This window comes from Clavelina lepadiformis, chromosome 7 (genome assembly GCF_947623445.1).
Source record: "Clavelina lepadiformis chromosome 7, kaClaLepa1.1, whole genome shotgun sequence".
Lineage (NCBI taxonomy): Eukaryota > Metazoa > Chordata > Ascidiacea > Aplousobranchia > Clavelinidae > Clavelina > Clavelina lepadiformis.
Genome location: NC_135246.1, coordinates 16,981,670 through 16,994,696, shown reverse-complemented (window position 1 = coordinate 16,994,696; position 13,027 = coordinate 16,981,670). Strand labels below are relative to the sequence as shown.

At 35.4% G+C, this 13,027-nt stretch overlaps 3 protein-coding genes across 3 annotated transcripts; all 3 read left to right on the top strand.

The window, feature by feature from the left end:
• The first annotated feature begins 207 nt into the window (after window positions 1-207).
• On the top strand, window positions 208-2,087 carry LOC143464863 (N-acylethanolamine-hydrolyzing acid amidase-like). Its single transcript, XM_076962891.1, has 8 exons — window positions 208-377; window positions 465-530; window positions 611-799; window positions 898-1,024; window positions 1,151-1,315; window positions 1,439-1,602; window positions 1,664-1,793; window positions 1,870-2,087. Exons 1-8 carry the CDS (start codon window positions 208-210, stop codon window positions 1,981-1,983), a joined length of 1,125 nt encoding a protein of 374 aa, XP_076819006.1. The 3' UTR covers window positions 1,984-2,087.
• A 641-nt stretch (window positions 2,088-2,728) lies between these two features.
• LOC143464862 (N-acylethanolamine-hydrolyzing acid amidase-like) lies at window positions 2,729-4,665 on the top strand. Its single transcript, XM_076962889.1, has 8 exons — window positions 2,729-2,963; window positions 3,038-3,103; window positions 3,204-3,392; window positions 3,485-3,611; window positions 3,685-3,849; window positions 3,953-4,116; window positions 4,237-4,366; window positions 4,442-4,665. The coding sequence occupies exons 1-8, from the start codon at window positions 2,794-2,796 to the stop codon at window positions 4,553-4,555; spliced, it is 1,125 nt and encodes a 374-aa protein (XP_076819004.1). The 5' UTR covers window positions 2,729-2,793; the 3' UTR covers window positions 4,556-4,665.
• A 2,357-nt stretch (window positions 4,666-7,022) lies between these two features.
• Window positions 7,023-11,125, top strand: LOC143465865 (transmembrane and ubiquitin-like domain-containing protein 1). Its single transcript, XM_076964380.1, has 6 exons — window positions 7,023-8,362; window positions 8,474-8,757; window positions 9,685-9,817; window positions 10,011-10,119; window positions 10,318-10,471; window positions 10,598-11,125. The coding sequence occupies exons 1-6, from the start codon at window positions 8,202-8,204 to the stop codon at window positions 10,723-10,725; spliced, it is 969 nt and encodes a 322-aa protein (XP_076820495.1). The 5' UTR covers window positions 7,023-8,201; the 3' UTR covers window positions 10,726-11,125.
• The last annotated feature ends 1,902 nt before the right edge of the window (window positions 11,126-13,027 follow it).

The following is a 13,027-nucleotide window of genomic DNA, read 5'->3' as shown; positions in this document are numbered from 1 at the left end:
GTGACACTTCAAACTGCATTAGTTACTTACATTAAATTTTGTCAATAATTTACTAGGGCCACATATTGCACAGGGAGGGTTATCTTGTAATAACTAAAGAGCAATGCTCAGTCATCGTTAGTACAGTTGCAATATTTTCATCTACATCTAGATATTTAAATGATAAAATAAGTTATTCTATTTCTGTTTTGCAAGATTGCCCAAATTATGAAATCACTAGTACTCTTAGCTTTGGTGTTTTCAGTTCGTGCTTTCAATGAAGACCGAGTAGTCCTTCATGACATACTGTCAATGACAAAAGATGTGGTCATACCAAGAAAAGATGCAACTGCAGCCAATACTTACATAGTGAATCTTGATCTTCCACCAATGGAAAGGTGATGAATCCTGAAGAATCAATAATAAAGGTTAACAAGCGGTTGAATCTGCTTTGTTGGTTTCAATTGTTTTTGTATTTGTGTAAGGTGGAACAATGTTTTGGAACATTTTGATCCTACAGATATTACTGCAGTCGTACATGCACTGATGGAGTAAGTCAATCATTAATACATTAAACTTGCAAATCTGCATGTTTTGTGACAGCCATTATTATGTATTTTATTGATTTTAGTAAATTTTTTCCATCGAAACTCCTAATTCCAATTCTTGAAAAAATCGGAGCTGATTTGGATCATTACATTTCACAGCCTTTTGCTGATGAATTGCGAGGAATTAGCAAAAACTTTGGAATAAATTTAGGAGATATTGTCCTTGGGAATCTTGTTTATGATATTTCTGCTTTTCACAGTGGTTTGTCCAAGTATGCTAATTGTAACATACCTTAATGCATTATTGAAGCGTAAATAAATTTTATATGTTTTCAATGATCTTGCTGAACTATGTTTTATTTCTGTGCAGAGCATGCACAAGTATTGTTACATCAGATAAAATGGGTAGATTAATCCATGGCAGAAATCTTGATTATGTTATCGGGAAACACTTGAAGCCACTCACAATACAAGTTGACTACCAGAAAAATGGCAAGGTTTGCTTATCTTCATAGAGTGTTGCCTAAAACTCAAACAGCAGTCGATAAAAGATAAAAATACATCATTATTAAACTTTGCCCTTAAAAAAAAATTTAACGTTTCTTGACATATTCGTTTTGCAGACACTTTTTATGGCCACAACTTATGTTGGTTATATTGGAGTCATAACTGGTTCTAGAAATGGAGCATTTTCCGTGAGTGGTGATCAACGAAATACTGGCCAGCTTTGGGAAAATCTGTTGTCAGCTCTTGAGGGCTCATGGCCTACATTCATGTTACAGAGAATGGTTTGTAATTGTGTATACAAAATGTGATAAAAACTGCAAAGTTGCTGTAAGGTACGTTATTTTCTTGTAGTACACAGTATCAAAACCTTAAATGTGATAACTATAAGTTTACAACCATTTCAGGTACTGGAACGCGCGAAGGATTATGGAGAGGCAGTAACTCTTCTCTCCAACACACCAACTATAGCCCCAGTTTATTTTATAGTGGGAGGTATAAGACCTGGTGAAGGAGCCATTATTGTTAAAGACCAAAGAAATCTCAGAAATGTCACATTGATGGATCACAGGTAATGGATTTTATAGACTTAAGATATGTTACTTGTGTGTAGCTTGAATACCTGCTTTAAGGTGGTACATTCTGGAAACTAATTATGACCCATGGAACACACCACCAAAATCAGATGATAGAAGAGACGCTGGCATTGCAGCTATGAACAAAGTTGGCCGAGAAAACATGAACTCTGCAGAACTGTACAAGGTGAATATGCAGTAATAGTACATTTTGACAACTGAGTAGTGTTCAAATTCAGAAATTTAATAACAAAGTTTGGTAGGTCTTATCAGTTCCACCAGTGTTCAATGCCAACACAACCTATACAACCATTATGAGTGCAGCAGATCCAGATGTTTATCACACCATGATTCGATACGACGCACCCTCCAATTAGTAAATATTATTGAGCTAATTGTGTTGTTTATTTGTTTGTAATTGAAACTTGGTTGTGCGTAATGTACGGCACACTTACATAATAAAATGGCGTAGAAAAATGTAGTATTGTGTACACTGTCTGCAATATGTTTGTCACTACTAAACATCGGTAAACAATTATGTTTGTCATGTGATATACAAAATGACATTCAAAGATGCTGTTGTCTGAACCGTGTTAATCAAATTTTAAAGTAAAATAAAAAACAGGATATAGTTTGGCACTCTGAAGGTTAACTTTATATTTTTCTACACGAGCTTTCACAAACATAAGCTTGCTTCTTCAGGTGTACTGTGAAAATCAGAAACTCATTCAAAGATGCATAAGTGTGATTGCATACCACTATCAAAAAACAATTTCACTTCTTTTTTAAAATATCTATTTACTAGATAATAGCTGCAATGGGAAGAACTAGCTTTTGCACACCTTAATTTCATGCCCAAAAACATTTAACACTGTATCTTACACCTTCAGTTGCTAAAAATAACGACCAAGCATGCCTAACAAGTTGGAAGTGCAACAGATGTGATGATATTTGACATGAAGTTAAGTGATTAGCTGCATTGCAACTAGAAAAACAAACATCAAAGGTCACTAAATGCTGAAAAAGCGCATTGTCTTTAATAAATTTCATCAATAATTTACCAGACCACTGATTGCTCAGTAAAACATCTTCTCACTAAATTTAGTGCTAGTAGCAATAATGATTGGTACACTAAACTATTCAACCTAACCAAAATACTACTTTTATTGTGCAAGATTGCCTAGATTATGAAATCGCTAGTACTCTTAGCCTTAGTAATTTCAGCTGGTGCTTTCAACGAGGACCAAGTAGTCCTTAATGACATTCTGTCTATGACCAAAAATGTAGTCACACCAGAAAAAGATGCAACTGCAGCCAAGACTTATGTAGTTAATCTTGATCTTCCACCTATGGAAAGGTAACCTACATGAGCAAGAATATTCTTCAGCCATGTTTGCTGGTGGGTCTGTTCACAAAAAGTTTGTATTTCAGGTGGAACAATGTCTTGAAGCACTTCAACCCAAAAGATATTATTGCAGCTGTGCATAGTTTGTTGGAGTATGTTCTCTGATATGTTAGCTACTTTCCTGAATAAATTTCTTTCTCTTATCTTCACGTTTTCTATTGGGTAAATTTTATTTGCTAAACTTTGCTGCAGTGAGTACTTGCCAGGAAAGCTAGTCATCCCAATTCTGGAGAAAATTGCTGCAGACTTGGATCGTTACATTCCCCAGCCATTTGCAGATGAATTACGTGGGATAAGCAAAAACTTTAACGTAAATTTGGGAGATGTAGTGCTTGGAAATCTTGTATATGACATTTCAGCTTTTAACAATGGTCAATTTAAGTAAGATGATTACAAATTTTTTAGTTTTAATACGTCAACAAAAAACAAGTTTTTGCAATACATACTACTAAAAATATTTTATATGATTTTAGAGCATGCGCAAGTATTGTTGCATCAGATAAAACTGGTAGGCTAATTCACGGAAGAAACTTGGATTATGATATTGGGGATCGTTTGAAACCACTAACTATTCAAGTTGATTATCAGAAGAATGGAAAGGTGTGTTTATTCTTGCTATTGTTCAAAAAGTATAAAAATATTTAAATTCCAAAATTAATAACTTTCATCACAGACGCTATTCATGGCCACAACATATGCTGGTTATATTGGTGTCATAACTGGGCAAAAGAATCTAGCATTTTCAGTGAGTGGTGACCAACGAAATAGTGGTCATCTTTGGGAAAATCTGCTATCAGCACTAGAGGACTCCTGGCCAACATTCATGTTACAGAGAATGGTATGATCAATTTGTACATCTATGTAGGTTATTGCTTTTTAGTTAGTAGACCTCAATTTTTCCAGATTCATTTGATTCTGTTTACAGTTTAATGTATGTTTAGGTCCTTGAAGGCGCAAGGGACTATCAAGCGGCAGTAAGCCTTCTCTCAAACACACCAACTATAGCCCCAGTTTATTTTATAGTGGGAGGCATAAGACCTGGTGAGGGGGCCATTGTGGTAAAAGATCAAAGAAATCTCAGAAATGTTACGCTGATGAATGACAAGTGAGATCTCATCATTGGCATGATATTAACAGTTGTTTTAACAAAGTTAAATCTAATGTATATAACAGATCAAGGGTTTACTTTTCCTGGGAAGCTTGTAAGTAAATTTCTTGCTTATAGGTGGTATGTCCTAGAAACTAATTATGACCCATGGAAAGCGCCACCAAAATCAGATGATAGAAGGGATGCTGGCATTGCAGCTATGAACAAAGTTGGCCGAGAAAACATGAATCCTGCAGAGCTGTACAAGGTAATACACAAAATTATTAGTATTTTTAGGTGCATTACAAAAACAGTGCCAGATTGTAAAGCAATTTTTTTGCAGGTGTTGTCAGTCCCGCTTGTTTTCAATAGTGACACAACATATACCACGATCATGTGTGCCGCTGATCCAGAAGTATATCACACTATGATTCGGTATGATGCACCTTCAGAGTAACAGCTTTAGGATTAGCAATTATCCAAAAAGAGACAACATATTTCACAGCAAAATCGATTGCAATTGCATGCATGTTGTAAAAAATGAATAATAATGGCCAACAAAAATTATCTGCTGACTACTATACTTGCAAGACAATTTTAAATATCTAAGAAATACTGTAAGCAACATTGAAATTTCTGTGCGGAGCTAATGAATTGAATAAAGTTCAGTTTTGATCCTATGTGCTATCTGGGAAAGACAAGGTACCTTTCACAGAAGTTAGTTTATGAATCAACTTTTAATCAACCATCAATCAGTTGCAACTTTTCAAAATCCTGATAGCCAATGTACGACAGGAACAACAATTTTGCAAAACCACTAAAAAAATACACAGGCATGATATTAAATAAAGAACAACCAATTTCACTCGAAAGCAAATGAAGTATTACAAAAAAATTGAGATAAAAATATTTGAGGTTAACTTTGCTACAGTTATTTAAAAAAAATTAATTTACAAAAAATTTAAATTTTCGTTGGATATGATTTATCACAAGTGTCACTCTGTTTTGGAAAAAACTACAGCTAAAGGTGTCCGATCAACAACATTATGTTGCAAATCAGATTTTTATTACTCTGCTGAAACCGAATAATCAAACAAATGAAGACTTTTCAGTGAGTGGTGACCAACAAGATAGTGATCCATAATTGGAAAATGTATTGTCAGCATTAGAGGACTCGACCTCGATTCATGTTTTGGTTTAAAACACAACCACCAACTACAGCCCCAGTTTGTCATGAAAAATTGATCACCATCAAGATCATATGACAGGAATGCTGGAATTACTCTTATAAACAAAGTTTGCAAAACTGTACAACTACATTTTCCCAAAATTATTAGCGTTTTTGGAGTGCATTGCTAAAACAGTGTCAGATGCTAAGTGTGAAGTTGATTCTGAGGTTTATCGTGATACACTTCGAGATTACTAAATTATATGTAAAATTACCAAAATTGCCCTAACACAAACCCAAGCACAGAAGAGCTTATCTACAAAAATCCAAACTGTAAACATTCTTTGCAATAAATTAAAAATATGCTAGCCACCACTATCACTTGTTATCTGAATGTTGCAAAAGAGATAAAAAATCTGATGTCTACCCCGTTCCACCTGTTTTTTAAAAACATAAGGAAATAATGGGGGTGTTTTGGTCAGGTCACCACCATGATGACCACCTGCTAGTGGTTGTTGTTCGTTTTCTTGCATGGGCAAGACTCGAAGTTCTTGCATGGGCAAGACTCAAGACTCAATGCAAACAAACAAACAACAACTTGGTATGATGTCTACCGGCACCACATACCATTAAGTTGGTATTTTAGTATTTAAGTCAACCCTGTTTCAAGTTAGACATTGTTGGTGTTTCAGAATAATAGGGTAAACAGCAAATTCCATCACACAAATTCCTTAGCTGTATCGTGACGACTTTCCTGTGACGTTATAACTGACATTTTGACGTTGGAATCAAAGTAGCTTGGCTCTGCGGGCCTCGAAGTTAAAAGATGGAAAGAATTCTCGGCTGATTAGCCTACGTGCTTTGAATGTGATGATGAGAAAACTAAAAGAGTAACCAAAAATTTGGCAAATCTTAAACGCAAAACCAAGCAAACGGACACTCGCCAATTTGAAGGTTAATGCTGACGCTCAACTAACAAAACAAAGCGAGGCTTAGGGCGACGGCAGACGCCAAAATAAAATCTCCTGTCTTTCTCCCTCCAATGATACGCCCTAGGCTGATCTTCCACGTATAGAAGTAGGTTTTCGTAGGGCACTTTCAGGTGACGTTTTAATTGTTTTAGTTATTTTGTGGCTCGAGTCAACTATCACAAGGTTAAGTAAGAATCGGGTTTTATTAGCTTACCGGTACTTTCCAAAAGGCCAATGACATAAAATACTATTGCCATACTTATCATTATGGTATTATTTGTCATTGAAAGTACCAAGAGGCATGAGAGACGTGACCAACACATTTCGCAACTGGGAAATTCCCAAATATTTTAATTTTGTTCCAGTTTGGATCCGTCACTGGACTTTCTAAGTAGGCGGCTGGCCCTAAGTTTATCGCCAGATTGCTCAAACTTGTCTACATAACAAATTCTTGGCGAAATTCTATTGTTTTACAATAATCAAGCCCAAAAGTACTGCAAGGCAATAAAACAAAATGTGTGCCGTCAGCGAAAACAAAAAATACACGGCGTTTGAGAAAAAAGAAATTAAAAAGGAGAGAAAGGCAAGAACCCAGGAGGGAGAAAACAAAGAGACAAAAAATCTTGTACCTAAGCCACTATTCGAAAAGCGTGCTGCTATCACTTGTAACCGGTATAGCTTACTGCCATTGGCAGCTTACTGCCATGGCAGCCATTATATTGAGTGTGGCGACTGCACGCAGGAGATCCAATGCTGTAGCCGTTGTGGCCAGGGTTAGTATGCTGGAGGTTTGAGTTGTAAACCTTGCGAGTGTTCAAGGTTGTTTTTTAATTTTATTTTTGAGGTAGCTGCGATGCGTCATGAGAGTATTGAGTGTCTGGGTCGGGCATTCTAGCAGGATTATTTGCTATTGTATCGTTTATTTTTCGGCATTAACTGTGCAGTGGAAGAATAACGATGCTGTCCATTTTAGTTTAAGCACAATAAAGAACATGCTTAGGAACAATTAATGGACAAAGAAAAAGTGGTAAAGCCCAAGTTTTAAACCTTTGCAAAGTGGAAATAATACAATTGTTCTGTAAGATGGAAGGTTGCGATGGCCACCAAACCCACAAAGTATATTGCCCTAAGTGCAAACGTGGTTTTAATTTAACAAATACACACGGAAGTGTTACAAACAACAAAATTAATGTTTTGGGAAATGGTAGAGCGCGTATAAGTTTTAGATTTGTGTCATTTTAAGTTAAAAATTAGCGCATATTTAAATTCACAACCTAACCTTGTAGTTCAGTCATGAGAAGCAAAAATTTTGGCTCGGTGGGATTATTATTGAATTAATTTAGTAAACACTTTGAAAAATATCCCGCTCTCGAAAAATTAGATGCTGACTGTTTGTTTATGCCGATATTATGATCAAGCTCCGGTTATCGAGCTAGACCTTTCGCAAGTTCCCATTGTCGGACAGTTTTTACTTGTTTTTTGTTGTGTCACCAGAATTTAGAACTGTTCACTATGTTCAATAGACAGGAGCCAGCGCCGTTAATGCTTTGCTCAAAAGCACTGGCGCCACTGGGTTTCAAAAAAGGGACACATTATTGCAAAGTCCTGCTCTAACCACTTAGGTATCGAGTCAACACCCTCCCCTTAGTTCACCACTGATTGGTGAAATCTGTCTCCATTGTCGAACCTGGGTTTTGAGCAGAGCTGATATTGTCATGGAAATACCTTGCCTTAAGCATGAATTTTGTGCTTTGTTCTATTCGCAAGAAATGAAAGTTTGCAAGAAGGTCAGTAACTGGAGCTCACGATGTAAAGAATCATTTTGAGATGAGAAACCTTCAAAAGGATAAGATTTTAAAATCAAGCCATAATGTCATCATGTTTTCAAAAGCTTAATGACAATGATCTGTCTTTTTCTCTATTTTCTCTAGAATTAAGTCTTGCATCCATTGTTTTTTAAGTATATGATTATGTTAGAAGAAATATCTGAGTTCCTTCTTCAAGGTAATAATGAAATATTGGCACTACTGCTGACTGTATGTCTTTGCATTATTCCACTGATCTTAGCATGGAGATCTACTGCAGTTACACCGCGACCTTATAACCAATACATATCTCGACCCAGGTATTTTTTTCAATATTTTGTTTCTAAAAAATAGTCAATAATAATAAAAAAGTGAAGGTAAGATGTATTTTGCAATTAAAGTTTTACTTTGAGTAATCATTTTGTTTGAAGTGCACAAGCCGGCTCAAATAGCAATACATTCTCACCAGACGTTGGGAATAATGTCATATTTCAAACTGCAACAAATCATCTTGCTGCATCCCTTAATGTGGAACCTTCTGAAAATAATGGAGGCTCAAACACTAACCATGACACCAGTGGCGTCACAACTAGTGACAGAGGAAGAAGTTATGATTCTGCAGAACCAAGTATTTCTGTTCCATCAGAGCCACCAAATGCTGATGATACCAGTAATGAAAACACACAAGAAACAACTTCGTGTCAGCTAAGTCAAGGTTAAATTTAATTACTGCCGCAAACTCGTTTCCATGATGTTATTAGCTTGCAAGAGTAATTACAATAATGTTGTAAACATTATTGTACAACATAAGAGGTATGTTCATAAAATATCTGACTTTTTTGTACTGGCAATATTGCGCAGGCATCTTGTTTTTGGTAGCTTCATTTTTTCACAAAATTTGAAGTCAGTTGACGTGTTTTCGTCTTTTTCATACCTTGGTACTAATCTGCTGTTGTTTAGTGGTTGTTTTAGCGCAAAGTGACAAATGCATTTAATAGACACATGTTTCACAAAAATTGGTCATATTCAAGCTGAAGTAATCTGAGAGTTTTAACAAACTTTTATGATATTTATTACAACTGGTGTCAAGATATGCTTTCGTCCTGAGATGCAAGTTCCTTTGAAAGCATCTGGCACAAAAGTGTTTCAGCAATATTTATTTGGTTTGCTTATTTCAACGTGGTTTTGTGGTTTGTGTATCTTGAATACACATCACTAGGTCGAGCAATCAATAACATTTGACATGTTAACCATAACAACACATTCACTCATACTGCTTACATAATCTAAACTTTTTGGATTAGGCTTTTGACATATTATTGTCTAAACTTGGGCATCACTTGAATTCTGGTTCTTTTCTAAATTCAAAGCTATGCCAAGTGAGATTTGAGTCATAAGAGATTTTGCAAGCGCGATAGGGGAATTTTTGTAGCATTCAACAAAAGGGCCTCTAATATGTACAAGTAGTGGTAAAATCACTGGGATCTAAGTATGTTACTGCCACACTAAGGCCTGTGTTTAAAGGCTACACAATAAAATATGTGAAAAGCATAACAGCCTATTTTTTATGCCCACAGTTCAGATACTATTTGAACAGACCTTGTATGTATATTATGTGTTGTCTCATACTGTACATGTTTAGAACAAATCCCCTCTGCAGATGAAGATGTAGCTGCTTCTGCTCCTGGCCAATATTTTCTACGTTTAAAATTTCTAGATGACACAATAAAAGTTATTCAAGTTCGATCCACAGAAACTGTTGGTGAAATTCGAAGGTTTGATAATTTTTTCACCATGCAATCATTCACTTTGTGCATTTTAAGGCTTATAAGTTCTATTTACATACCCAATTGCAATAATAACAGCAGTACATTATTTTTTAAGTGTTTGGTAGTTGGATATAGCACACATTATGTACGTATTAACATTAAACAAAGATTAAGTCTCATCTTGATCCTGTGAACACAGAAAAGCTTTTCCTGCGGAAACTTCAGATCGATACAGAATCATATATCGAGGCCAAGTATTAAGAAATACTTCACAAACACTAGAGCAATGTGGGATCTCTTTTGATCAAGTATGTGTTTGTTTTATTTGTAGCAGGCTTTTAAAATTTAGTGTCAACTCTATATTTTATTTATTTGATATTAGAATTGAATGAGTTTTAATCAAAGCAGTATTTTTTTTGATATAGCTGCTAAACATTTATTTTTACGTTTATGCAAAATTTTTTAAGCATTGTTTCAGTTAACTGCAATATTATTCAAATTTAAAGTCGGCACAGGATAGAAATGCTGATAACTTGCCTGTTCTTCATTGCTTTTTGTCTGCAAACACTGATGACCAGAACCGTCCAAGTAATGCGTCTAGTCAACTCCAAAACACGATTGATGAGTTAAGCATTGGACACTTCTTTCTACCCTTTCTAGGTTGGTTAAATGAATTTGCTGGATATTGTGGAATTGAAATCTGTATTGTATAATATAAAATATGTGAGTATGTTTTGAGCACAAGTACAGTAATTGATTTAATTGTACCATTTGCTACTTTTACAGGGAGTATCCTCATTATGCTATGGTACCTTTGCATCTACCATACATCACTCTTTACAATTCCTTCCATATTTGGAGTAATTGGCTTAACATGTTTTTATTTTGTTCTTGTTGTAAATAGATTTCTATGACATATCTACAAAGCGTTTGGTTATCTAAATATATCTTTTAATTAAAAATATATGCTATTATTTGGTACAACTTGTTCATTACAATAGTTTTCAGATTTTTAAGTACTTGCTTAACTGCTTTACAAATATGGTGTATGTCGATTTTTAAATTATGAAAAATGTAAAATTATGATAAATTATTTTCTTGGCTATACTTTGCAGTGATTGTTCTCTTTATGTTACTATTTTGTTTCCCTTGGTGTGCCGCATTGTTAGAGATGAAGTTGATCACTACGCTAGTTGAAAATTTTGCAAACACTTGCTATGGATGACGTATTTTGAGTATTGTGTCATGTTGTGTAATATTTCTTATTTATGATAAAAACACTCGCCAGAAAAATAAAAGGAGCTCTCACTGTCAGCCCAATATTCTATTATGGGCAAAAACCGCAAAATACACATGTGTAAGTTTGAAGCTAATTATACGAAAATGCTCTTGCAGGTAGTAATACCATTTTCCGTTTCCACCACGCTATGTGCCGCAGTTCTTTGAGGCAGCCGAGAAAAGCAAAATGTAAGAAATAAAACGGATCATGATAAAAGCCAAGTGAGTTGTTAAACTGAAAGATTTCACTTAAAGATGTTTGAAGCGACCAATTAATTATTAGTGACCATGTCGATTATCTGCAATCAGTTATGACAATCATGTTCCGCCGCCCTAAAACAGGTGCAACACTCACTGGTGTTTATCAGTGTCTTAGGGCAAGTTGTTTGACGTTACCGTTTGCTTGGTAGACGAGTGGTTCGAAAGCTGGCCTCGCAATAAATGCGGCTCATTTTCCATGTTCGATACCCGTTGGAGCTATACCATTGTAATAGCCTTTAGCAAGACATTAACGACACTTGCTCCTGTTCAGTGGACCTGGTGGACAGTTCTAGTTTGGGCAACGCCATATAAAAATCCAAAACCAAAAGATAAAAAATGTGTAACAATCGGAACTTAGACAAAGGTTAGCTCGGTAACCGGGGCTCGAGTGATGAGAAATCGTCGCCGGGTTTAAGTCGCGAACAGACTTTCCTCAGTAGGAGGATAAAAATCATACCATTGATTGTTTGTGAGCATGTTCCTGGTTTGCTTAATTTGAGTGTAGTGGAGTGGTAGGATTCAAATTATTATCATTTTCGTGCACGTTTTAAGCCTTTTTTAATTTTTCCCATACATTAGCACATGCTACTAACAACAGACAAAAATCAAAAATGATGAAAACGTTGATGACTCTGTAATGAAATGGTTGTTGATCGTTCCTTAGCCTGTAAGGACGACCACTTCAATTACAAAGTTTGTCTGTAGAATTGTTGTCTGTCCTCGATGATAAATGAGTCTCAGGTCGTTGTTTCGCTTCTCTTAATCTTCGAATCAATTGTACACCATGACAACTGTATAAACTGGTTATATTGTTTCTTGTTTAAACGATTACAATAAATAAGACATTGTGACAGCTACATAATAAAGTCGACCACTTTCTATGGTTAACTTCGTAGACTGTCACGCATTGAACAACTATGAATAACAACACACGCAATGCAGGCATGCACGACATTTTTGTCACGACTTAATACGATAAGCAGAGAGGAATCGATTACGTAACGCAATGCTTTGCTTTGCCGATTTCCGTAAACAAGTATTCTATGCGGCATTCGATTTGCAAGCAATTTTATAATATCATCACAACTCTATTCAGTCTGTAATGAAATGATTGTTTATCGTTCCTTAGCCTGTAAGGACGACCACTTCAATTACAATGTTTGTCTGTAGAATTGCTTAATGTCCTCGAAATGAAATGAGTCTCAGGTCGTTGTTTCGCTTCTCTTAATCTTAGAATTAATTGTACACCTCGACAACTGTATAAACTGGTTATATTGAAGTTTCATTGAACGAATAAATCAAGATAGAACATTGTGACAGCAACAGCACAAAGACATGTTGCGGCGTTGAACGTAGAAACCAAAAGGGCTGAATAAATCAAAATGCACGCACAGTGGAAGCATCGACTACGTCACAAAGTGTTATGCTTCGCTGATTCGATAGACGAGAATTCTATGTCGTACACAATTTTATATTACATTAATTGATATATTTATCACAAGTCTATTGCAACAAGATTAGCACTATACTTTTTGCTTCTGGTACTCAAATCGCAAAAAATAGATATGATACGATAAACAAAACGATACGTTTACAAGTAAACAATATTTGTAAATTACTCAAAAATAATTTTTCCATTTAGAAATTTAGCGCACACAGGTCCATAGATATATTATG

What these genes read in the sequence shown, in the direction of transcription:
- LOC143464863 (XM_076962891.1), top strand. Translation starts at nt 208, where the DNA reads ATGAAATCACTAGTACTCTTAGCTTTGGTGTTTTCAGTTCGTGCTTTC. An exon ending in ACTACCAGAAAAATGGCAAG is followed by an intron (nt 1,025 to 1,150) that starts GTTTGCTTATCT and finishes TTCGTTTTGCAG; the next exon opens with ACACTTTTTATGGCCACAAC. An exon ending in GTCACATTGATGGATCACAG is followed by an intron (nt 1,603 to 1,663) that starts GTAATGGATTTT and finishes ACCTGCTTTAAG; the next exon opens with GTGGTACATTCTGGAAACTA.
- LOC143464862 (XM_076962889.1), top strand. Translation starts at nt 2,794, where the DNA reads ATGAAATCGCTAGTACTCTTAGCCTTAGTAATTTCAGCTGGTGCTTTC. An exon ending in GATCTTCCACCTATGGAAAG is followed by an intron (nt 2,964 to 3,037) that starts GTAACCTACATG and finishes TTTGTATTTCAG; the next exon opens with GTGGAACAATGTCTTGAAGC. An exon ending in GCTGTGCATAGTTTGTTGGA is followed by an intron (nt 3,104 to 3,203) that starts GTATGTTCTCTG and finishes ACTTTGCTGCAG; the next exon opens with TGAGTACTTGCCAGGAAAGC.
- LOC143465865 (XM_076964380.1), top strand. Translation starts at nt 8,202, where the DNA reads ATGATTATGTTAGAAGAAATATCTGAGTTCCTTCTTCAAGGTAATAAT. An exon ending in TTCGTGTCAGCTAAGTCAAG is followed by an intron (nt 8,758 to 9,684) that starts GTTAAATTTAAT and finishes GTACATGTTTAG; the next exon opens with AACAAATCCCCTCTGCAGAT. An exon ending in CTTCTTTCTACCCTTTCTAG is followed by an intron (nt 10,472 to 10,597) that starts GTTGGTTAAATG and finishes CTACTTTTACAG; the next exon opens with GGAGTATCCTCATTATGCTA.